The sequence below is a fragment of the Puma concolor genome, chromosome A2, assembly GCF_028749965.1.
Source record: "Puma concolor isolate L17-30 chromosome A2, mPumCon1.1.hap2, whole genome shotgun sequence".
Classification (NCBI taxonomy): domain Eukaryota; kingdom Metazoa; phylum Chordata; class Mammalia; order Carnivora; family Felidae; genus Puma; species Puma concolor.
The window spans coordinates 171,831,978-171,855,592 of NC_141668.1; the positions used below are offsets into that span (position 1 = coordinate 171,831,978).

Sequence of the window (23,615 nt, forward strand, 5' to 3'; positions counted from 1 at the left end):
GGCCTCACAAGGCCCTCTCGAGAGGGAGGCAGAGGATCAGAGGCAGAGAGACAGGCAGACCCCGCGCTGCTGGCCGTGAGGATGAGGAGGGGCTGTGGGCCCAGGATGCGCCCCCTCTGGAAGCCAGAAAAGGGGGGAGAGGGCTGTCCCTGGGGCCCCGGGGAGGAACATAGCTCTCCATTTTGGACTTCTGATTTCCAGAACCATAAGGTAATAAGCGTGTGCCATTTTAAGCCATGAGGTTTGTGGTAGTTCATTACAGTGGCAAGAGGAATCTGATGGACCATGTGAAGCCCTCACGTGGCCCCTGGCACACTCTCGAAATGTCCCCACTGTTGTAGAAGTCAGAAGAAATTGGAATAGAAAAGCCAGAGCTGGGCTGGGGCAAGGAGTGGACGTAGGCCTGCAGGCCTTAACGTACGTCCTCCTAACTAAACCTGAGCTCTGAGTTTCCTAGCAGCCAAAGCAAAAAGAGAAAGGAGAGGAGCTGTGTGACTCTTGTTGCCTGCAGAGAGAAAGCTTCTCTCCCAATGTCCTTCTGGGGCACCGAGCAGTTCCTTGGGGTCAGCATCCCGCGCCCATCTCCCCAGGGACTGCTTATGGCGTTGGTTCCCAGTCCTGTGATTGCTCTTGGCTCCAGCTTTGCTGTCTGAGGGCCTTTGTTCCTCCTGTTGTGACTAGGGCTGAATCATTGGACGTTAGGGGTACCGGGTTCTGTACCAGGAACCGGGAACCTCCCCTGGTTCTGTACATGAGCCGACCCAGACCCAGGACCATTGGTGGCAGGTTGGTCTCGCCTTGATGTGGGGTCCTTGTTTTATTTTTGTTGTTGTTGTTAATTTTAATTTTATTTTTGAGTAAACTGTGTGTCCGAAATGGGGCTTGAACTCGTGACCCCAAGATCAAGAGTTGCATGCTCTACTGGCTGAGTCCATCAGGCATGCCAGGGTTCCTGTTTTACAGACAGCCAGGTGGGGCCCACATCCTGTGGGACCCTGCTGTCAGGAATGCAGCAGGTCAAGGCTAACCCCCACTCAGAGGTGGCTCTGCCCTGCGCGGGGTGGGCCTCGTTCAAACCACGAGCCCCCTGCAGAGGCCCAGAGCCCAGGGGCCCAGGTTCCAGTTCGGAAGGCCCATGGACCCAGGGGTTATCTCTAAATTTAAGGTCTGATACTCTCTTTTTCTGTTTGTTCGTTAAGGTTTTCGTGACAAGATGACTTTCAAAGCACTTTAGGTTATAGGGGGGTTGCAAAAACAGCACCAACTCTTGTCGAACACTGTCACTCGTTTGCCCAGTGTCCTGGCACGTTGTTGTCTTCTGGAACCACGGTCCATTATCACGGCGCAGAGAGTAGCCCCCGCACAGCACCAGTGGCTGACCAGAGGGCCGGGGCCAGGGCCCCGAGGCCTCTGTAGAGAGCTGGTCGGTCGCCGCCGAGGGCCCCTGCCTGGGCTGGCCTGGGGCCCTCACGCTAAGGAGGGGTTCTGTGTTGTTGACAGGAGTCCCGCGGACGGGGCACTGCGTCCTCCTGGGGCGTCACTTGCAAGCCTGCTGGCGTTGGTGTGCCTTACTGCTGACGGTCCTGCCCTCCAGCCCCGGTTGGGGACCGCCCCGCGCCTCCCTGTCCCCCATCCACTGCCAGGTCGCTGCCATTTCCCCTCTCCCCCTGCGAGGGTGCGTCCGGGACCCTGGTCCCTTGTGGTGGGGAGGGGGGTGGATTTCCCCAGGCACCGGTAGACGTTGCCTGCGGTGACCGCCACGGGGTCTGGCTGGCAGACGTTTCTGTCCTTGCTCCGCCCTGTCGATCAGCCCGAGGTCTTCCGTAGGGAGAGCTGTGCCTTCCCTCACTCAGTCATGTTGGTGACAACACGGGCTACGGTCAGGTGCTAGCCGCTGCTTCTGCGTTGGCTGTCAGAGCATCTGTCCCTCTGTGTCCTCCCTTGTAGCCACTAGGAATGGCCCAGGCTCACTCCCTGAAGTCCCTGCCTCAGCCTTCATGCCACCTGCTTCCCCAGGGAAGGGCCCCTTCTCACTGTGCGTGGCATGGAGCCACTGAGGCTCCCACGTCTGTTAGCGACCTGGATAGTCGAGGGGCCCCACGTGGGGTCTCCCACCGCCCGGGAGCACTGTGTGTTGGGTGTGAGTGCGTGGCTTTTCATTCGTTCTTTACATTTAGGTGAGATATGATTTGCATATCACACAGTTCACCGACTTAGCAAATTCACCGGGTTATGCAACTACCACCTCCGTGTAATTCCAGAATGTTCCATCACCCCAAAAGGAAACCCCCTTCCCGGGAGTGGATGAGCCTGTTCTGGACGTTTCACACACGCGGACCCATACCCCGTGTGGCCTCTCGAGTCGGGTTCCCTCCCTGAGCGTCGCGTGTTCAGGGTCCGTCCGCGAGGCGGTGGGGGCGGGCGCCTCGCTCCTGCTCGCGGCCGAGGGACGTGCGCGTGCGCGGTGGACACGGTCCTCGGCGGACGTGCGCGTCCGTGGTGGATGTGTTGTGTGTGTCCGTTTATCCCTCGTTGGGCATCTGGGTTGCTCCCACTGCGCGGATTTGGGTGACTGTGAATTGTGCTGCTGTGAACATCGGGAACCGGCTTCTTTGTGGACCTGAATCTGATTGGGGGGAGGTACTTGGGGAAATGTTGAAGTCGTGGCGGCGGGTGAAGGACTCAACGTCGCAGCGCGGCCCTCCCAAGGCCTCCTGCCTGCAGCCCTCGCTGCCCCGCCCCTCAGGCCCTCCCCCGCGTGCTCCCCACCCTGGTATCTGGGGTCCTGGTTGTGGGCGTGACCACCCGACCCTCCCTGCTACACCCCCAGTGCTCATCCTCACCGCTTCCCCCCCCCCCCCCCCCGCCGCAGACGCGTTCCCTGGGAGTGGGGGCTGCCCCGACCCCTCCTCCCAAGGTCACCTGGACCCCTAACGTCTCAGCTGGACTCTGGGGGAGGACACTTCTTTACACACTGAGCCCCGCTCACTCTGTCATTGGAGCGGGCGTCCACCCTGAGAGTCCAGGCGTCTCGGGTGGGTCCCGCATCCACTCAGGGAGGACACTTGCCGTCTGCCGGCCTGGGGCTTCTGGGAAGCCAGGATGAGGTCACAGCTCAGAAAAGTGCTTTGCGAACTCTCAGCAGCTCTCCAGTGAGGGGCGGGCGGCACGGAGGCTCTGCAAATGGATTTCAGCAGGGATCAGAGGCCCGGCACGCCCCGCCAGCAGGCTCCCAGGAGTTACCGGCATTGGCAAACCGAGCGAGCGGGAGGTTTCCTCTCAAAGGAAGCCCGTTGGTTCACACTGAGCCGCGGCCGAGAACCCACCCCCACCCCCACCCCCGCCCCCAGCTCCGCGGTCCACGCCGAGGGCCATGGCCAAGGCAGCCCCGCTCTGTGGTCTGTACTAAGGGCCGCAGACAGGTGGCGACAGGGAGCACGGGTGTCTCCACAGGGTCTCTGCACAGAAACTGGGACACCGGGAACCGGGGACAGGGACGAGGACAGGAGGGAGGGGCTGTGAGGCCTGCAGAAAAGCCCTTGGTCAGGGTCTGGCCACAGGGAGCAGAGCTCCAGCCTCTCCTGATGGCAACAGGGTGGTCAGGGTCAGTTTTCTGGCTGAGGCTGCTGTCCCCACGACAGTGGGCTAGGGCAGCAGTGTCTTAGGGGGCCGTGGGAGCTGGGGCGGCCCCCAGAGAGCACCGCAAGCAGGGAGACCTGGCGCCAGTTCTGGGGCCACAAGTCCTAGATCAGAGGGAGGGTCCTGGGGGCTCCAGATGTCCCTTGGCCTGTGCCACCTGCAGCGGCACCTGCCCCCGTGGCCTATGGTTGCCTCCCCACGCACCTGTGTCCGGATTTCCCTCCTACAAGGACACCAGTCACTGGGTTGGGCCCACCTGACTCCTGTACGACCTTATCTTAACTGATTGTATTTGCAAAGATTCTATACCCAAATAAGGTTCCCTTCACAGGCACTAGGGGGTCAAGACTTGGACATGTCATTGGGGGGGGACACAATTCACCCCTAAACAGGAACATTCCAGCAATGCAGTGTGCCTGAGGGGAGCCTGCAATGCCCACCACACCCTCTGCCGTAAGTCAGGACACGCAGGCCACCTGGGCACAGGCTTGCTGTGGGGGCCTAGTGGGGAGGGGAGAGCCCAAAACAGACCGGGAGGGTCTTGGGAATACCGGGGCAGCTGGGCCTCGCCCGCCCCTCTGTACGTGGCCTGGCCACAGGGCAGAGGGTCAGTCTGGGGCCAGAGAGAGGGTCCCACCAGACAGCACTGCGGCCCAGACGCAGCCAGACGGGGACGGAACCAGTCACGTCCCTGGTCACGACCCCACTCACACTGGTGCCGGGGCCTCTGCCAAGACCCCCACTCGGCCCCTCCACCCCTGTCCAGACTCGTAGCAGACCCACACAGCCTGCGGCCACCGGGGGTGGGGGTGGGGGTGGGGGGCACAGGACAGCCCTGAGGGTGCTGACTTCTTGGTGTGGGAACCCCCACCCGGTTTCCCTGTCTCCTCAGGGCCACCCTTGCCCATCAGTCTGGTGCCGAGATTTGGGGGACAGATACTCAAAGGTCAGTAACTGTGCTGGAAACTTGATGGACTTTATGCTAAATCTAATAATGAGAGCCTGGCCCAGGCACTGCGTTCATCTTTTTTTTCAGTTCCCAGTGATTTTTTTTTTTTTTTTTTAATTTTTTTTTTTCAACGTTTATTTATTTTTGGGACAGAGAGAGACAGAGCATGAACGGGGGAGGGGCAGAGAGAGAGGGAGACACAGAATTGGAAACAGGCTCCAGGCTCTGAGCCATCAGCCCAGAGCCCGACGCGGGGCTCGAACTCACGGACCGCGAGATCGTGACCTGGCTGAAGTCGGACGCTTAACCGACTGCGCCACCCAGGCGCCCCCCCAGTGATTATTTTTAAACGGAGTCAGAACTGGGGCGCCTGGGGGGCTCAGTCGGTTGAGGGTCCGACTTTGGCTCAGGTCATGATCTCACGGTTTGTAGGTTCGAGCCCCGCGTTGGGCTGTCAGCCCGGAGCCTGCTTGGGATCTTCTGTCCCCTTCTCTGCCCCATGTGTGTCTCTCAAAAATACACATTTAAAACTGAGTCGGGGCGCCTGGGTGGCTCAGTTGGTTAAGCATGCAACTCTTGGTTTCGGCTCAGGTCGTGATCTCATGGTTTGTCAGCCAAAGCCCAGCATCAGGCTCTGTGCTGACATGGGAGCCTGCTTGGGATTCTCTCCCTCTCTCTGTCCCTCCCCTGCTCACACTGTCTCTGTGTCTCTCTAAATAAATGAACAAACGAACTTTAAAAAATCAATAAACGAAAATAAAACTGAGAACTCATATGCCTTAAAATCCATGCTTTTGGGGCGCCTGGCTGGCTCCACTGGTAGAGTGCATGACTCTTGATCTCAGTGTGGTGAGTTCAAGCCCCATTCTGGGTGTAGAACCTACTTAAAAAAAAAAAAAAAAAAAAAAAGAATAAAAACTGTTATAAAAAAATAGTAAAAGCCACTCTTTTAAGTAAATTCACAGAATTGTGCAACCACCACCTCTAATTCCAGAACATTCCTCATCTAAAAGCAACCCTGTCCCATCAGCCATCACCTCCCCATCCCCGGCCCCCATGAGCCCCCTTCCCATCGTGGATGAGCCCGTCCTGGATGTTTCACACATTCGGACTCACACCCCGCGGGGCCTCTCGTGTCTGGTTGGCTCCCTGAGCATCGCGTGTTCAGGGTCCGTCCACGGGGGGGGGGAGGGGGGGTGCCTCGCCCCTGCTGGCGGCCGAGGGGCGTGCGCGGTGGACCCGGTCATCTATGCGTGTGCGCGGGGGACGTGGTCATGTGTGGGCGTGCGGGTGGGGGTTGCATGGACGTGAGTGTTCGTGTCTCTCGGGTGTGGACCCGGCAGTGGGGTCGCGGGGTCGTGTGGTGACCCTGGGGTTGACCTGACGAGGAACTGACCGCGGGCCTGTCTTCCAGAAAGACCGTCCCGCTTCTCGTCCCCACCGCCAGCCAGGGGTTCTGGTTCCTCCACTTCCGCTGACGCTTAGCCATAGTCGGCTGAGTGTCGCGGTCCCGCTGGCCAGCCGGGAGGTGGTGTCTCACGGGTTTCGGTTTGCGTTTGCTCGTTGCCTGACGGTGTCGAGTGTCTCTCTGCCGGCTGGTCGCCGTTTGCGCTTCCCCTGCACACGCGGTGGCCCCAGCCAGGCCCGGCCCTCCCCTCCCGTTGTTGGGGTTCGGGCGTCTGCCGGCCGTGAGGTGCGGGCAGGACAGGGGCAGCCACGGTGGCCTTGTTGCGTCTGCAGCATTGGACCCCGCGGTCCCTCATTGTCCCTGACCAGGCCCGCGGCCCGGGGTCTCTCCCCAGCGAGAGCCCCTCGTGTGTCCATGCCCCCCCAGCCTATGCTGCGAGGCTCACCTCACCAGCTTGCTCCTCTCAGCCAAGTGACGGCTACGTGGCACAAACACCCTACCAGGTGGGTTTTCTTTTCTTTTAAAAAAATTTTTAAGCTTATTTATTTTTGAGAGCGAGAGAGCGCGCGCGCGTGCACACACACACACACACACACGCATGCACACCCCAGTGGGGGAGGGGCAGAGAGAGGGGGAGACACAGAACCCGAAGCAGGCTCCAGTCCCCGAGCTGTCAGCACAGAGCCGGACGCGGGGCTTGAACCCACGAACCGTGAGATCGTGACCTGAGCCGAAGTCGGAGGCTCAACTGACTGAGCCACCCAGGCGCCCCCAAAGTAGGTTTTCTAAAAGCAACAGTTGTTTCCCCGGGAAGAGGACACCTGACCCCACAGGGTATGCCAGGGGTCTCACACCCCCTGCCTGCAAGCCCTGCCCGTGTCCCACCCTCTGTGCGGGGCTGAGGGGTGCAGGCGCAGGCCTGGAGAGGAAAGAATGGGGGTGTCAGGGGCAGCCATACCCCTTGGCAAAGTTCCAGGAAAAGGAGCACGGTGGGGGCCGGGCTCCCCAGGGGGACGCACACACTCCAGGTGAGGCGGTAGCGTGAGCGAAGGCCCGGGGCTGGGGGGTGTGAGCCCAGGGAGGCGGTGGAGACGGCCGCCGGGTGCTTGGGGGGCAGCTGGCGAAGGCCCCTGTCCAAGCCCGGGAGCTGCCCGGAGGGGGCATGAAGGCACCGGCCGGGCCTTAGGGCGCCGGACCGGCCACCCTGTGGTCTGGGGAAACCGAGGCGGGCCGGCCGGGAGGGGCCCCCCGCGTTCCCCCGTCCCTCCCGGCGGGGTGGGCGGTGGGGGGCGCCGGGGCGGCAGGGTGCGAGCCGGCGGCGGGCGGGGGCCCGGCCCCGCCGAGAGGTCTGTGGCTAGATTCCGCCCAGTACAGGAATTCTCGCTCTGCCAGTAATCACCCTGACTTCCCAGGCGGCCATCATTTCCTGAAAGTCAGCCGCCTTAGGGGAAGTCGGCGCTGGCGGTGACTAAACCAACATGCAAATGCAGCCGGGCTGAGAGCGGCCGGGCGGCCGCGGTCCGGAGGGAGCCGCCCGCCGCCTTCCCGGGACCCGCCGCGGCCGCGCCATGTCCCAGCTGCGGCTCTGGCTGCACCTCGCGGCTCTCAACAAGGTAACCCTCCGCGCCGCCCGCGGGGCTCCGGGCGGGGAAGGCGGCCGCCCGCGTCCTCGGAGCGGGGCCGCGGGGCCTGGGGCGCGCAGGTGCGCGGCCGGCACCTTCCGGGCTGCGCCCGGCCGCCCCCCTGGGCTCAGCGCCCGACCTTGACAGCGTCTGGGGTGCCCCGGGACAGAGCTGGCGGAGTGCCGTCCGCTCGGGCTCCGATTGGCCAGGTAGGAGCGCCCCGGCCCTCCTCCGGCCCCCCAGGGCTCCGGGAAGGGGTCCGGCCCCTCCCCGGGGCCCGCGTGACAGAGCCTGTCTCTGCAGGGCATTCCTGGGGTCTGAGTGTGTGCAGCAACCCCCCCTCGCCCCAGGGAAGGCCCAGAGCAGGTCTGGGGTGGGGGCCATCCTGTCCCCACCCACCGGTCTGTGGCCAGAGCGGGGCCACTATTTGGCAGCTCCCCCAGGTCCCGCCAGGTCTTTGCCTGGTGCGGGGAACCCCAAAATGCTGCGAGACAGTAACCACAGCAGGTGACCCCCAAAACTGTCAGGGTGACCAGCTTGCTCCCGCCCCACTGAAACAGCAGATGGGGCCAGGTGGGAGCCTGGGGTCTGAGGGGCAGGCGCTTTGCGGGGCGCCCACAGAGGGTTCGTTTGGGTTTGGCTTGTCTTGGAGGTCTGCTTGGTGGCTGCTGGGCCTCAGGTCCCGACGGGGGCTGCTGGGTGAGCCGCCCCTGGGTGGGGTCAGCTCCTGCCCCATCCTGCCGCCAACTCCTTATAGGGAGTGGAGCTGGGAGGGACTCTTGGTGACCCGCTTTGAGGCCCAGCCTCCCTTTGGCCCAAGAATCAAGGTGAGGGCTGCCGAGGGCAGCATCCCCACCGTTTTTTGTTTTTGTTTTTGTTTTTTAAGAGAGGGTGAGTGAGGATGAGCAGGGGAGAGGGGGCAGAGGGAGAGGGAGTCCGGGAGCAGTCTCCACGCCCAGCTCTAAGCCCAACGGTGGGCTCACTCACTCGCTCTGTGGGGATCCTGGGATCACAACCTGAGCCAAAATCAGGAGTCGCTGGCTCAGTTGACTGAGCCACCCAGGCGCCCCCATCCCCGCTCGTTAAATACCTTTTGTCTTGGAGCACAGTCACCGAAGGTAGCGCGGTTCCCACGCCCCGGCCCCTGTTCACACCGCACCTCAGCACGATGCGTCTGTCGGTGGGACAGGCAGGCGCCCATACATTATTATCGACCAAAGATCCCTCGGCCTCCCGTGTCCTCGTTCTGTCCCACGACCCTATCGGGACACCGTGTGAATCGGGTTCTCCCTCTCCTTAGCCCCCACTGGGCTGAGACGCTTTCTCCACCTCTTCTCCGGTGGATGCCCCGGGCAGGCGGTCAGGAGGAGGACTGGACAGGCTTCCTGCAGGATGTCCCCTCCCCCCCCCCCCCCCCCCGCCCCGGGTTCGTCCCACGATGGCTCTGAGCGAAGTGTCTGGCTCATGCCGTCACACCTGGGGCCCCCGCTGCCCACAAGGTTCCTCACCGCTGACGTTGACCTTGGTCTCCGGCCGGGTGTGCTGGTCGGGCTCCACACGGTCCTTGTGGGCAGGGGTCGCCGTGTGCAGCCCATGCGGGGCTATGGTCCCCCTGAGCACCCACCTCATCGGGGCTCCTCCCCACCTGCCCATCCTACTGCTGGTGACCGTTTTCCCTTTAGGAAGCAGGACCACCCCTCAGGGCCCCTTGGGGCTGCCAGCTTCATGGACTCAGGGGCTCTTGTCACTCTGACCAGGCTTGGTTGGCGCCCTCTGGGAAGGCCACCCTCAGATGTGGTCCCAGAGAGATTTTAGCCAGGACACACAGCAACCCCTACCCCTACCCAGCCCCCACCCCAGGCAGCCTGCAGGGGTCCGTGCTCCATGCTGTTTCATAGGGAGCGGGCGGCCAGCTTCTGTGGCCCAGCCTCTCCTGGCGTTATCTGCCAGACTCGGGCTCGGTCACCTCTGACCCCAGCTGCCCCGGGATGGGGCAGAGCCCATAGGAGGTCCTGGTGGGCAGAGAGCAGTCCTCATGGTCAGCCAGGCCAGACCCCACGCTGTCACCTGAGTCCTCCCCCAACCCACAGATGGCTGCTATGGCCTGGTGAGCTACTGGGCTCTCACGTGAGGGTGATGGGCGTCCCAAGTGTCAGGTGTGCCTTTTCCCACTGTGAGCATGGTGTTCCCTGCTTCTGCGCACTTTTGCAGCCCAGCGCTGCGGACTTTTGCAGACCTTCCCTGGGCCACCACCTGCCTGAGCTGGTCTTGCCAGCCGCTGTCTGCCTCCTCGCCGGGACTCGCCCAGGCTGGCACGTCCTACCGGGGTCCGCCTCCCACGGGTCTGGGCTTGGTGCCGCTAAGGGGCGGGAGCGAGTGGCAGTCCCTCTGGCTTCCCATATGCTATCTGCCACCAGGGCGCCTCGGGGTGGCATCCAGTCAAGGCACAGCAGCTGACGTGGGCACGGGTGGTCTTTGCAGCACAGGTCCTGAGTCCCAGCCTGGCTCTGGGACCAGCCCCATCTGGTAGAGAGTCTCCTGCATTTAGTCTCCCTCAGGGGGGCCTGACCCCCTCCGTGCCCACCCCCTCCCGGGGGCACAACGGGCCGGAGCCTGCACAGTCCTGGGGCTGTGTGTGCTCTGGCATCGGAGCGAGCTGGACGTTATCACTTAGAGACACCCCCCACCCAGGAATGGGGATCTGACGCCAACACAGATCAATGGGAGGGGAGCTCCAGAAACAGCCCTCACAGATGGAGTGGGGCAGGAGCACCAGCCGAGACCAGGGGCCTGTTCTCAGGGACCTGGGAGCTGCAAGGATGCCACCTCCACCCCCAGAAGCCAGTTCAACTGTGGTCTTGGAGGCCGAGCCAGCTGCATACAGGCGGGCTCCAGGCCCACACATCCCCTTCATCCCCCGAGCCCAGGACGCCCGCTGGCCAGCCCTGCCTGTCTGCCTCGCCGTCCCCCCGTGCCTATGCACTGGCATCCCACCTGGCTGGCCCTGGCCTTCCAGTGGCCCCGACAGCCCAAGACACGTAGACGGCGCACAGGGCCTGGGGACTCCGTTGCTCCTACATGCGGCCTCATCCAACCCCACTGGCCTCTGCCCTGCTCACAAAATGCCCCCACTGACTGACCTGAGATGTCAGCGTGATCTGGTCCTCTGTTGTGGAGGTCCGGCTGGAAGGGCCTCATCTGGGCGGGGCTGTGGGACTCCCTCCCCATGAGGAGTCGGCTGAAGGCTGTGCCCCCACCCCCTGACCCGGGCCTGCAGGGCCTCAGGGATGGGGAAGGAGGCCTGCCCCTCCCCAGCTTCAGGCACCCAGAGTCCCTGTGTGCAAAACTGGACACCTACTGCCCCCTCCTGGTGGCTAGTGGTATGAACACCAGAACCCAGCAGGGCGCTATGGGGGTCTCCGGCTGGGGGGGCTCACTCTAGGCTGGCCCAGGAGCCCTTGGGGGCTGGTCTCCGAGTGTCCTTGGTATCCGGTGCAAACCGGGTATACACAGGTTCTCAGTGCCTGTGAACCAGGGGTGGGAGGGAGGGCGACGTGGGAACACCCCACACTGCGTCTGATTTTCTTTAAATTTAGGTTTCTGAATTGTGTGTACCGTGTACAGCACGCCACCTCCTGGAAGGCGTGGGGCTCTCTGTGTTCTGACATCCGTGCGCTGGTGTCACATGTGCCCAGTGTCACCTAATTCCAGAACGTTCCGTCTCCCCAAACGCAACCCCGTCTCCATCAGCCGTCGCCTCCACCCCTTCAGCCCCTCCCCCGTCCCCATGAGCCCCCTTCCTGTCCGTGGATGAGTCTGTTCTGGACGTTTCCCAGATGCGGACTCACACCCCGCGTGGCCTCTCGTGTCCGGTTCCCTCCCTGAGCGTCGTGTGTTCGGGGACTGCCCGCGGGGCGGCGGGGGTGGGCGCCTGGCTCCTGCTGGCAGCAGGCGTGTCCACTGTGTGGCTGCCCCCAGCCCCGGCCGCTTCTCATCCTGCCCGTCTCTCAGGACTCCACGTACCTCGACGACCTCTCCAACGCCTCCATCTTCTCCTCGTCCGTGGACTCCCTCTCAGACATCGCGGACACACCCGACTTCCTGCCGGCTGACAGCCTCAGCCAGGTGCCCACCATCTGGGATGTGAGCACTGGCCCCTCCGCCCAGGACAAGGTCAGCGCCCTCTGAGGGCCCCGTCCACAGGCCGGGGGCGGGTCCGGGTTGTTCACAGACGGCAGTGAGGTCACAGGTCAGGCGTCCTCGTGTTTCCCGCACAGCCCGGAAAACGCACGGACTGGGGCGGGACCTTCTGTGAAAGGTCCTGTGGCGGTCAGGCACCAACCTCGCTGCCTCCCCTGGCTCAGCGCCCACACTCTGCCCTGCTGGGGACGCGGGCTTCCCCAGGAGGTGAGCAGCAAGCAGCTTCTAACACTGCTGCTTCTCACCCTGGCGCTTCTGCGCCCAGGACCTTGGGCAGTGGCTGGAGGCACCGGAGGGGGTGCCCCCGGCCAGCCTTCTGCAGGGGGTAGAGCGCTGGGTTGGCGTCTGTGAAGCTGCTTCCTCGGGACACGGGCGGGGGCGGGGAAGACGAGGCCAGGCAGGAGTCGCCAGAGGTGAGCAGGGTCTCCGCGTGCGCCAGGCCCAGACTCCGGCTCGTTCCCAGGACCGGGGCAGCAGGCACATCGGTGAGGAAGACCGGGGCTGATGCCGGGCTTGGGGAGCCCTCGCCCATCCAGGCCTCTTAGGGTTGTCTGCTGGGAGAGAAGCCTCTAGCTTTCGGGGGCCAGAACCCTCATTCAGGGCTGACGGGCGGCATCGGAAACACGGATGGGGGCCACGCGTGTCCGAGGGGGAGCAGCCCCTTCCATCCAGAGCCAGCCGGGCGGAGCCCGGGGAGCCCTGCCAGGTGGTGCACAGTACTGTACACGATGCCCGCCCGGCCACTTTGCTGTTCCTCAGGCAGCGTCCACGGCCCAGACGCAGAAGAGCCGGGCCTGGGAAGTCTGGGGCCCGGCATGGGGCCAGCAGAGGGACGGGAAGTGCCCGAGGCAGCCTGGCGCGGTCCCCGCCCTTGACGGCCATGGCAGCGACCCCGGCCCCCTCCTGCGTCCGGGCCGAAGGCCCTCCGCGCAGCCCACCGCTCCCGGTGGAGAACGTGAGGCACGGTGGCTTGGACCGGACGGCAGGGCGCGCCAGCACCCACACCCCGCTGCTTGCCAGCCCGCCGGCCTGACTCAGCCTTCCAGGAACCCGGGCCAGGCTGTTTGTTTTTGTTCGTTGAGAAGAAGGGGACTGGGGGTTGAGGAAAGGTTCCTGGCCTGCTGGCATCTTGCTCTCGTTACATTTTCTTCTTTGAAAACAGCGGGGGGTTGTAAAAATCAGGTGGGGTGTCGTGGGACCAAATGCCTTGGGGGCCCGTGCCATCCCGGAGACCGCAAAGGACACCCGAGCTCCGTGTGTGCTCAGGAATGGGCACCTGGCACTCACAGTCACTGGCCTTGGGGTGGTGGGAGTCCCAGGGGAGACGGGGTCTGGAAGGGATTTCTTCGCTTCCATCCTGTTCCTCACCTGTCCTTAGGGTGGCCACGTGATTGTCATATTTTTATTTTAACGGTAAGCATGTTTTGGAATTGCATAGACCCTGGTCTGGACCGTGCTGTGTCCTCACTGTGTGTCCTGGGGGCCGAGAAGTCACCCCACCCAGGCTCTCTGTGACTGTTCAGACATGGGCGTAACCACTCCCTGAGGGTGGGCAAGTCAAGGGCCAGGTGCGACATGGCCCTAGAGCATTTGGGTCTCCCGTCCTGGCCCATCTGTGGGCTCTGAATTTGTGGGCTGGATCTGCCCAGAGCTGAACTTGATCTGAATCTGTGGGCTCAATTCTTTTTTTTTTTTTTTTTTTAAGTTTATTTATTTTCGAGAGGGAGAGAGCGCGAGTGGGGTTGGGGGAGGGGCAGAGAGGAGGAGAGAGAATCCCAAGCAGACTCTGCGCTCTCAGCCAGATCCTGATGCGGCGCTGGCACTCGTGAAGTGCGACCGCGACCTGAGCCGAAATCGAGAGTCGGCCGCTCGACCGACTGAGCCACCCAGGCTCCCCGGACACCACATGAGTCCTAATCCCAGGTGGGCTTCATGCCCCCATGGCTGATGGACCCCCACCCAGGCACAGCTTTGCCTATCAGGTTCTTGGTTCCCTTGGACCAGACTCAGGTGCTCAGTCTCTGCCGGGTGTGACTGCGGTTGGGGACGTGGGACGTGTCCTTGCTCTGTTTATCTGTGTGATGGGAATTCTAGCCTGTTGCTCAAACGAACCAGCTGGCGGGCAGCAGGGAGGGGGCAGGAAGGGGGCAGGAAGACCACGTGGTGCCCCCCCCGCCGGAGACCGGGTCAGGGGGCTCGGGGAGGCGCTTCCCCCCGCCACGTCTTGTCTGCAGGCTCATGTCCACTGTCCCCTCCAGCTGCTCCTGCCCCGCGGGCCGTGGACGGGCGTCGAGGACCCCGTGTCCTCCCTCTCCAGCACCCCGCTCCTCGTCAGCTACCAGGTGAGCCAGGCCTTCTCCCCAGCCCTGCCCACCTCTTGTAGGGATTAGAACACTCAGAGGCAGCCTTTTGGAAGCGAGATCTGCCCGTTTTACAGATGGGGAAATGGGCCCTTGGGAGGCAGCACACTGGGGGCGGGTGGGCCACTCCCCACCCCTCTTGTTCACTGGCCTGGCTGCCCCTTGGGGGAAGGCCGGACGTGCTGGGCAGGACAGGGCCATCCAGCCCTGACCACAGCTCCTGCACCGACCTTCAGTCTCAAAGTCAGCCTGAGGAGGAGGAGGAGGCAGAGGAGGAGGAGGGGGACGAGCTGGGCCACGCAGAGACCTACGCCGACTACGTGCCCTCCAAATGTGAGTGCCCTGCCCTGCGAAACCCCAGCAGGGGTGGGGGGTGCTGGCTGCTCCAGGTTTCTGGAGGGGCTTGGGAGCTGTGGGCTGGCCTTGGGGCCACTTCTATAATCCCTGCTCGGCACAGCGCCTGAGACAGCACAGAGCGTACCATGAAAAGCCCACTTCCTCCCCGCTTAGGATTGTATGGATCTGTCCCGCACCCCTTTGTGTGAAGCACGGATAGGTACCCCCCCCCCCACCGCAGCCAACCCTGAGACTCCGACCACGCCCCTGACCTGTCCCTGGCCACACTCCTGACTTGCCCCCGGCCCTGCCTCCGCAGCCAAGATCGGGAAGCAGCACCCTGACCGCGTGGTGGAGACTAGCACGCTGTCCAGTGTCCCACCGCCAGACATCACCTACACCCTTGCCCTGCCCGCCTCGGACAGCGGGGCCCTGTCTGCCCTGCAGCTGGAGGCCATCACCTACGCCTGCCAGGTAACCTCGGTCTCCCACCCGGCCCACGTCCCGCGTGGGGGCCTCCGGCCAGGCCCTGACCGCCATCCCTTGGCCCGCAGCAACACGAGGTCCTGCTCCCCAGCGGGCAGCGGGCCGGCTTCCTCATTGGCGACGGTGCGGGCGTCGGCAAGGGGCGCACGGTGGCTGGCATCATCCTGGAGAATTTCCTGCGGGGCCGGAAGAAGTCACTGTGGTGAGTGTGCCGTCCAGCCCCGCGCACGTGGGCAGGGAGAGGAGGGGGCGCCATGGCACCCACCGGCCCTCACCCCTAGGTTCAGCGTCTCCAACGATCTCAAGTATGACGCGGAGCGCGACCTTCGGGACATCGACGCCCCCGGCATCGCGGTGCACGCGCTGAGCAAGGTGGGTGGGGTGGCCCCCTCCTCGGGCGGGGTCCCGGAGTGAGCCCGGCTGCACCCCCACGCCCGCCTCTCTCCCCCAGATCAAGTACGGCGACAACACTACCTCAGAGGGCGTCCTCTTTGCCACCTACTCCGCCCTGATCGGGGAGAGCCAGGCCGGCGGGCAGCACCGTACGCGCATCCGCCAGATCTTGGAGTGGTGCGGGGAGGCCTTCGACGGAGTCGTATCCTGAACCAGAGGGGGCGGGGCGGGGGCGGGGCGGGGGCGGGGCTGCGCAGTACGGGGACCTCCCTCCCTCCCCTCCTCCGGTCCCGGATGCCAGCACGCCACCCGCTGGAAGGCTTTCCCGTCAGGACGCTCGCCCTCAGTGCCTGCCCTTGTCCTCTTGCGGTCTGGCTCGGCGGCGGCGGCGTCCCGGCTCCGGCGAGCTGGACCGCGACCACAGGCGCGGGGGCGCCCAGGGGCCCCAGGGCGGGAAGGTGCCTGTGGCCAAGGAATGGGGCAGAGGGCGCTTCCTTCCTCTGCCCCCCTCCTCCTCTCCCTCCCCTCCCTCTCCTCCTCCTCCTCCCTCCTCTAAATCCTCCCCCTCCTCCTCCCTCCTCCTCTTCCCCTCCTCCCTCCACCCCTCCTCGTCACCCTTCCCCTCCTCTTTCCTCCTTTGCCTTCCCCCTTCTCTTCCTCTCCTCCCTCTTTTTCCTTCATCTTCAGCCTCCCCCTCCTTCTTCCTCTGCCTCCCCCTTCTCTTCCTGCCTCCTCCTCCCTCCTCCCTCCTCCTCTTCCTCACCCTCTCCCTCCCAGTCGGTTGTGGGCTCCATGCAGGTGGGCAGGCCAGGCTGGGCCAGCTGGAGGACAGCTGGGCCAAAAGCCAGGCTGCTGGGGTCAAGGAGCTCTGCTGACCGGTTGGTCAGTTGAGGGGTATCCGTACCAGTATTGGCTCTAGATGCTTCCCGACTGTGGCAGGAACTTCATGGATTGGAGGAGTTTCTACCTTTCTCTTCTCCCTTGGAATTTAGAAAGCTTGGTTTTGTGCTTCTCCCAAACTATAGAAAAGCGACGGGGGGACCCGTACAGGCAAGAGCAGGACAGTCTGTTGTGGGTCGTGTGTGAGCCGTTGAATCACACACGTCAGGCGCCAGCACACGCACCTCGCCCCTGTCTCCCCTGGTGAGGTGCCGGGCGGGGGCCACTGTTTTTCCTGGATTTCTGCACTGGCGCCTGTGGAGGGTCCCCTGAGCCCACCCCACCCCCTCCCCCGCCAGGGAGTCTGCCCCGTGGTGCGCACAGCGGGCTCGGCACTCCTCATGGTGCTCGGGGGCCCGGCCTGGCCCCCACCGAAGGGCGCTCATCTTCCTGTGCACTGTCCCCAGGGCTGTCCCCGTCCTCCCCGCCTGAGCCTGGGTATGTCTGCACATCACGTACTGTGCCGCCCCGTCTCCGGGGCCTGGAGGCGGCTTCCGGCCTCTCTCTCTGGGTCATAAACAACCCTGAGTGACTGGGCCCGGCCAGGGTGCCCCATCACCCCTTCTCGCTTTCCTTGGGCCCGTTCCCAGAAGTGGGGTGACCGGCCTCAGGGCCGCCCGGCACTCTCCAAAAGTCCTCCTCTCTCCTGGTCCCGGTCACAGATAGGAAGAGGGACACCGGCCCCGTGTGTCCTTCCCGCTTATATGGGCGAGTTCCCGGGTTTACCGCCGTCAGATGCCAGCTGTCCTATGGAGCAAGTCTCTTGTGCCGAACCGGCACCGGAGGGCGCTGTGCCTGCCGTGCGACAGCTCGCAGAGCCTGGGGCGAAGGCCCCACACAGCCTGGGGCAAATGACGGCCGGCCCACCTGGAGGCTGTGCGCTCACCTCCACGCTCCGGTTTCCCAGTGTCGCTCCCGCAGAGCCGCGTAAAACAGGCTTCACGTGAGGCGTGTGCGTGCCCGCGCGCGTGTGTGAGGAGAAGCGTGTCTTGTGTTTAGAACACCTCGGTGGCGCGCGTCCTCGCCTGTAACTGGTTCCTTCTCTCTTAAAATACAAAGACCTTCCTCGGTGCTCTGCTTCGAGAGAGTCTCCAGGATCTGTGAGAAGTTACGCAGAGACCCCGCCGCCCCCCCCCCCCCCCAGGGGACCCGTCACAGCTGGGATGCCTGCCTGCTCCCAGCCCAGCCCTCTTCCTCAGGGACCCCGTTTCGCCGTGCTCCTTGGCACGAGTGTCTGTGTGTGACTCTGCGCCGTCTACCCGGCACGCGTCCTCAGCAGTCGAGAGGGGGCCCTGAGGCTGTTTCCCACTGCCCTGGCGGTGACATTCCCAGGCTCCCACCCCGAGGCTGCATACCCCCCAGGCACCTTGCCGAGCTCCCCTTCAGAATGGGGTGGCCTGGGGCATCCAGCCAGGGTCCCCGGGGCTGTCTGTCTCCCAGAACAGTCCTTGACCCCTGCCCGCACCAGATCGTGTTTGACGAGTGTCACAAAGCCAAGAATGCCAGCTCCACGAAGATGGGCAAGGCTGTCCTGGATCTGCAGAACAAGCTGCCCCTGGCCAGGGTGGTCTACGCCAGCGCCACAGGTGGGGGGGGAGGCGCGGGGTGGGGGGGGCGCCCCGGGGGGCCTTGGGAGCACCTGGTCCAGAGGCAGGGCTTCTCTCCTCAGGCAGATGCCAGACCCGTTCGGGGCTCCCTCTGCCATCTGCCTCCGCCCGCTCGGCACCCCTGGCTGTGAGCCTCCCGGCCCCCGTTCCTGGGCCTCCATTCGAGTCATTCCCGGGTGTTCAAGGCCCCTGACCTTGCCGGCTCCCCCAACCCAGGTGCCTCTGAGCCCCGGAACATGATCTACATGAGCCGCCTGGGCATCTGGGGGGACGGCACACCCTTCCGAACCTTCGAGGAGTTTCTGCATGCCATCGAGAAGAGGTGGGTGCCCTTCCCTGCCCGAGACTGGGGCTGGCGAGGGACCCACAGAGGGCGCTGCTTCTCACGCCCCAGGGCCCAGTGTCAGGTGTGTCTGCTCTACACGCTGGCCTGTGCTCATCCAGCCACCAGAGGGACCTAAAACTCACTCTTCTGCCTCCTGCTGCCCATCATCACTCCAGGAGAAGGAGCCCCCCTCACTCCTGCTTTTCTTGCATCGCCCCCCACGCCTCTCGGGCCCAGGCAGATGGGAGCACAGGGCCTTTGCGTGTGCTGCCTCCTCCGCTCTCCGTGTGCTTGGCCCTTCCTCACCCTCCAGGGCTCAGCTCCCGGTATCAGCCCCTCCCCGAGTCACTCTTGTTCCGTGGGACCCAGCATGTGGTCAGGTGGCCCTGTCCTTGTCCGCAGGGGCGTGGGCGCCATGGAGATCGTGGCCATGGACATGAAAGTCAGCGGCATGTACATCGCACGCCAGCTCAGCTTCTCCGGCGTCACCTTCCGCATCGAGGAGATCCCGCTGGCCCCAGCCTTCGAGCGCGTCTACAACCGCGCGGCCCTGCTGGTAAGCAGGGTGGCCGGGCTCTGTGACCACACGGACACGAGTGTGCGTGTCCCTTGGGAATTATGCTCCCGTCCCTTCAGCATCTGTCCTCGCGGGTGCCACGGGGAGTTGGCCCGTCGAGACTCACTCCTGCCGCCGGTTCTCCTGTGACCGTAATGACGGGGCCTCGTTGTTCCCGGAGCTCACGGCCGCTGTCGGCGTCCATGTTTCCGTGCCTGTGGCGTGGCCCCATCTTCGTTGGCATTCCTGTGTCGTGGACGGGCTCCTCTGTTCTCACGGTCCCATCTCGCCCGCACGGGACGAGCCCTGGGCGTCAGCCCTGACGGTGTTGATGATTTGAACTACAGTTCAAACCTAGTTTGGGCCGTCTGCCCCATCCGCCAGCACTGCTGACACGGGGTGGGGGTGGGGGGTCGTTCTCTCTGGGGTGTCCCGGGCACTGGGGGAGGGGGGGGCAGCATCCCCGGCCCCACCCACTCGATGGGGTCCCCAGTCGTGACGGCCACAGTTGTCGCCAGGCACGGTCCTGGGTGAGACGCCCCGGTCTGAAGTGTCAAGAGCCAAGTGGCTGCTGGCAGAAGGCGGTCACTGCAGGTGTCCCCACCCCTTAGCAGAAGCAGCGTCTCCTCGCCTCCCGCGCGGAGTCTGCCGTTCTCACCGTGGCCTCGCCAGAATCGCACGTTTTGGTTTTCTAACATTTCTTACCGTTTGGTACCAGCAGCACCTCTGTGTTGCTCTGCTTACCACCCCCTCGCCCCCCACGATGAATCCCAGCCGGGATGGGAGCCGGGTGGCGTGGAGCGGCTGGGCCGCAGCGAGCTGAGCTGGGCGTGTCCTTGCAGTGGGCCGAGGCCCTGGGCGTGTTCCAGCAGGCCGCCGACTGGATTGGCCTGGAGTCCCGCAAGTCCCTGTGGGGCCAGTTCTGGTCGGCCCACCAGCGCTTCTTCAAGTATCTCTGTGTGGCCGCCAAAGTGCACCGGCTGGTGGAGCTGGCCCGGGAGGAGCTGGCCCGGGACAAGGTGAGCCGGCAGGCACAGCGCCCAGGTCGGCGGGGCCGGCGAGGCGCTCTTCCCTTGTCACCTCGAGAGCCGGGCAGGGCTTAGGGCTTTGCGGTTACACCAGGAGCCCTGCACTCTTGTGTGGCTGGGCCGAGTCTGTGAGGACAGAGTGTGGCCTGGAAGGTTCCAGCCCTGCCTGACCTAGCCCCCCTGAAGCAGGTGACAGGCATGGCCTGGCCCCCGGTTTTCCACGTCCAGGCAGGGCTGGCAGGAGCCAGGGCAGAGGGTAGTGAGAGGGTCCAGGAGGGCTGAGGCTGTGTGGAGTCTCAGGGTAGACTCCGGTGTGTTGGGGGCCTGGCAGCCAGCAGGACACCAGGGGCGGAAAGAGAAAGAAACTGAGGCCAACTTGGTTTCTGACGACCAGGGGCTTCCCTGTGGGCCCCTCTGGGGCCACGCTCCTGGGCTGGCCAGTGGGAGTCTCAGAGCCCAGCTCACCCCCGACCTCCCCCCACTCCCCAAGTGTGTGGTCATCGGGCTGCAGTCCACGGGAGAGGCTCGGACCCGGGAGGTGCTGGACCAGAAGGACGGGCAGCTCGATTGCTTTGTCTCCGCCGCTGAGTGAGTGATGCTCGAAGCCCCCAGGGTGGGCGGGGACGGTCCCCCCCCCCCCTGCGCCCCCACCCTCCGTTCTCCCTACGTGGCAGCCAGTGCCCTGTGACCCCAGCCGTGAGAACCCAGGTGTGCATCTGCTCAGACACTGCCCCAGCCCTCAGAGACGACAGGCCGGGACGATGAGCCACGGGTGACCCCAAGGCTCAGAGGGTGGCAGCAAAGGGACCTGGGATTGCGGAACAAGGCTTCCAGGTGCCCATCCCCCACACGGCTGCAGCACTGTTTCAAGGACAGCGCAGATTTTAGGAACTAGCCTTTGGGGATCCTAAAGCTGCAGGCCTCTCTTCCCAGGGCTGGAAAGCCTCCTGGGCCCGGGGCCCCTCAGAGGTGGTTAGTCTGCGCACAGAGCCCTTGATGGCTGGAGGAGGGAGCCCCACTCAGGGGCCTACCCTCACCCTGCACCCCTGCAGTCTCCACACCCTCCCTCCCTGCCCCCACCCCCCCCCAGTCCTCACACCCTCCCTCCCCGCCCCTGCCTGCCTTCTCCAAACCCCAGGCACCCTCCCCAGAGCTACTCCAGGTGCGATTTCTCTTGTACTGGGAATAATTTTGCTTCTTGATTTTAGGGGTGTCTTTTTGTCACTAATTCAGAAGCACTTTCCTTCAACCAAAAGAAAGCGAGAGAGAGGAGTTGGCAGTAAGAGAAAACGTAAGCTCCCCCCACACCCCCCAGCCTCTGATCTCTCTCCCATCTCCCATGCACAGCCTGGCTTGAAATCCTCCTTGGTCTCCCTCCCGTCCTCACTCGCTCAGTCCTCTGCCCCACTGTTCCCTGTCTGAGCACCGACCCCCCTGCTGCTCGCTGCAGAGCCAGGAGGGTTCTGTCTCTGAGCAGGCCCAACTTGGGCGCCCCACCCCCCCCCCCCACCGCCACCCACGCGTCCAGGGGACAGCAGGTGCAGAGGCACTCGGCACAGCTTCCCAAGAGAAACCCCGTGGGTGGCAGCCTCCAGGGTGCACTCGCTGCACGGGAGACGCAGACCCCAGCAGGGCCTCTCCTCAACCTCCCAGTTGGCCAAAGACCAAACCCCGGTTCCGCGGGACGGCGTGGCTAGCTCGTCCTCGGGCAGCAGCCACCTGTGGCCCCCAGCGTCGCCCTCGGATGGGGGAGCTTAAGATTCTGTTTCTCGGCCTCGCGCTCCCTGGGTGGAAACCAGCCCGGCGCCCCCACCACGCTAGCTCGTGGGCCACGATGGGGCTCAGGAAGCGCATCCCAGGAGGGAGGTCACCCTCCCGGCGGTGCCTGCATGGGCTGCTTTCCAGCAGAGGCTGGGCATCAGCTCACTGTGGGAAGCGAGGCTCAGAGAGGCCAGGCAACCCAGCTGAGGTCACACAGCCAGACGCGGGGCATCCCCGACTATGGCAGTGTACATAAGGTGCCTAGACCACCGTCCCCTCGGGACCTGGGTACGTCCTTTGGCCGACCCAACCAGGCAACCAGGGTTGCCGTGTGAGGTCAGGCACCTGGCCTCCCCAGGCACCAGCCAAGAGTAAACTGAAGCGTCAGGAAGTCAGACAGGGACGTTAAAACTGCTTTGCACCACGTCCTGGCTGACGGCAGGACCCGGGAGAGCACCCAAAAGCCGGACGGAGCAAGAGGCTCAGGCCACTCGGGTCCCGGCACGTGGGTGTGGCCCTGGACTGCCCCCTTCCCCTCCTGAGGCGTCGCTGTGAGCTGGGCCCCTCAGGAGGGAGGAGCGGGCTGGGCCTCCATGAGCCTGGTTCCTCCTGTGCAGGGCGGCCACGGGGCCGTGGGGCCAAGGCGCCCAGGCTGGTGTGCGAGGTGGCAGGCGTGATCCGGATCAGTGACGACAGCAGCACCGAGTCAGATGCCGGCCTGGACAGTGACTTCCACTCCTCCCCTGAGTCCGTGCTGGATGACGACGTAGTCATTCTGGACGCCATCGGGCTGCCGGCCGATGACCGCGGTGAGGCCCGCAGCCCAGCATTTGCCACCTTACAGACAGGGGAGTCGGGCTCAGAGAGCCATCAGGGCCATGCGCCTGGCCTGAGGCAGAGGGGGTTCACACCAGCAGTCTGGGGTGAGAGAACATTCCGGATCCCTACACCCCCGTGCACACGACTGTGCCCCACTCCTCAGGGACCCCTTCACTGCTTCCAGTGGGGCTGTGGGCAGGTGGGCTGGCCGGCACCCCCTGACCTCTGGCCCTGCAGGGCCCCTGTGTCCCCTGCAGCGAGACCCACACGGCCCCGGTGTCCTGGAGCGTGTGGAGCGGCTGAGGCAGGACCTCCTGGCCAAGGTGCGGGCGCTGGGCCGGGAGCTGCCCGTCAACACTCTGGACGAGCTCATCGACCAGCTTGGGGGCCCCGAGCACGTGGCTGAGGTGAGCTCCCACAGGGCCCCCTCGTGGCCACCCCGGAGTCCCCGCACAGCACCGTGACGTGGGGTTGGAGCTGGGAGGACCCCAGGTCCAGCATCCAGTGTGCAGCCCAGGAGGCCGGGCCGGCTGGTGGTGGACTCCCCCTCCCACAGCCACGGTCGCCCTGCCCCCTGCTCCCCAGCCCGGCCTGGCACCCACCTTCCCCACACACCCCCGTGTGCTCTTAGTCCCCAGGCCTGTCCCCCTGTGTCTCCTCCCTATCCTCCCCTCCCCACCTGCAAACTGTCCCCTTTCTTGGGATGTCGCTGTGGTGACAGCCCAGGCTCTGGTTTTGCCCCAGGGAGCGGGTTTATAATAGAAGACGTAGGACGGAGTGAAAATCCTGCTGTCTGCCCCTGGGCCACCCGGGCCTGGCACCAAGGCTGTCCTGGCCCAGGGTCCACGGTGTCCCTAGCACGCACACACACACTCAGGAGCTCCGGGCACCCAGGCAAGGGGCCAGGGAAACAGGCATGCGGGGGCCAGTCCCTGACGGCCTCACCAGCTGACTGCTGTTCCCCCCTCCCCCACCCCAGATGACTGGCAGGAAGGGCCGTGTGGTGTCCAGGCCCGACGGGACAGTGGCCTTTGAGTCTCGGGCAGAGCAAGGCCTCTCCATCGACCACGTGAACCTCAGGGAGAAGGAGCGCTTCATGAGTGGGGAGAAGGTGGGGGCATGAGGCCGGGGCCCGGGGGGCGCAGGGGACGGGCTGTGTCAACAGGTGCCCCCGCGTGGGGGGAGCG

General features: G+C 64.4%; 1 protein-coding gene across 7 annotated transcripts in view; it reads left to right on the forward strand.

Moving 5' to 3' along the window:
• The window catches only part of SBNO2 (strawberry notch homolog 2), a 51,336-nt gene that overhangs the window by 22,446 nt on the left and 5,275 nt on the right, over positions 1-23,615 (forward strand). For 5 of the 7 annotated variants that reach the window (XM_086699730.1, XM_086699729.1, XM_086699731.1 and 2 more), the window contains exons 5-20: positions 11,630-11,791; positions 14,077-14,160; positions 14,415-14,511; positions 14,834-14,988; positions 15,069-15,202; positions 15,282-15,372; positions 15,452-15,595; positions 17,801-17,918; positions 18,156-18,261; positions 18,667-18,820; positions 19,663-19,839; positions 20,339-20,436; positions 21,057-21,139; positions 22,227-22,418; positions 22,666-22,835; positions 23,408-23,539. In XM_086699730.1, the coding sequence (XP_086555856.1) occupies positions 11,630-11,791; positions 14,077-14,160; positions 14,415-14,511; positions 14,834-14,988; positions 15,069-15,202; positions 15,282-15,372; positions 15,452-15,595; positions 17,801-17,918; positions 18,156-18,261; positions 18,667-18,820; positions 19,663-19,839; positions 20,339-20,436; positions 21,057-21,139; positions 22,227-22,418; positions 22,666-22,835; positions 23,408-23,539 (2,097 nt within the window). Of the gene's footprint in view, positions 1-7,336; positions 7,610-11,629; positions 11,792-14,076; positions 14,161-14,414; positions 14,512-14,833; positions 14,989-15,068; positions 15,203-15,281; positions 15,373-15,451; positions 15,596-17,800; positions 17,919-18,155; positions 18,262-18,666; positions 18,821-19,662; positions 19,840-20,338; positions 20,437-21,056; positions 21,140-22,226; positions 22,419-22,665; positions 22,836-23,407; positions 23,540-23,615 lie in introns of those variants that run through there. The other 2 variants (XM_086699734.1, XM_086699735.1) reach the window with 2 other exon arrangements.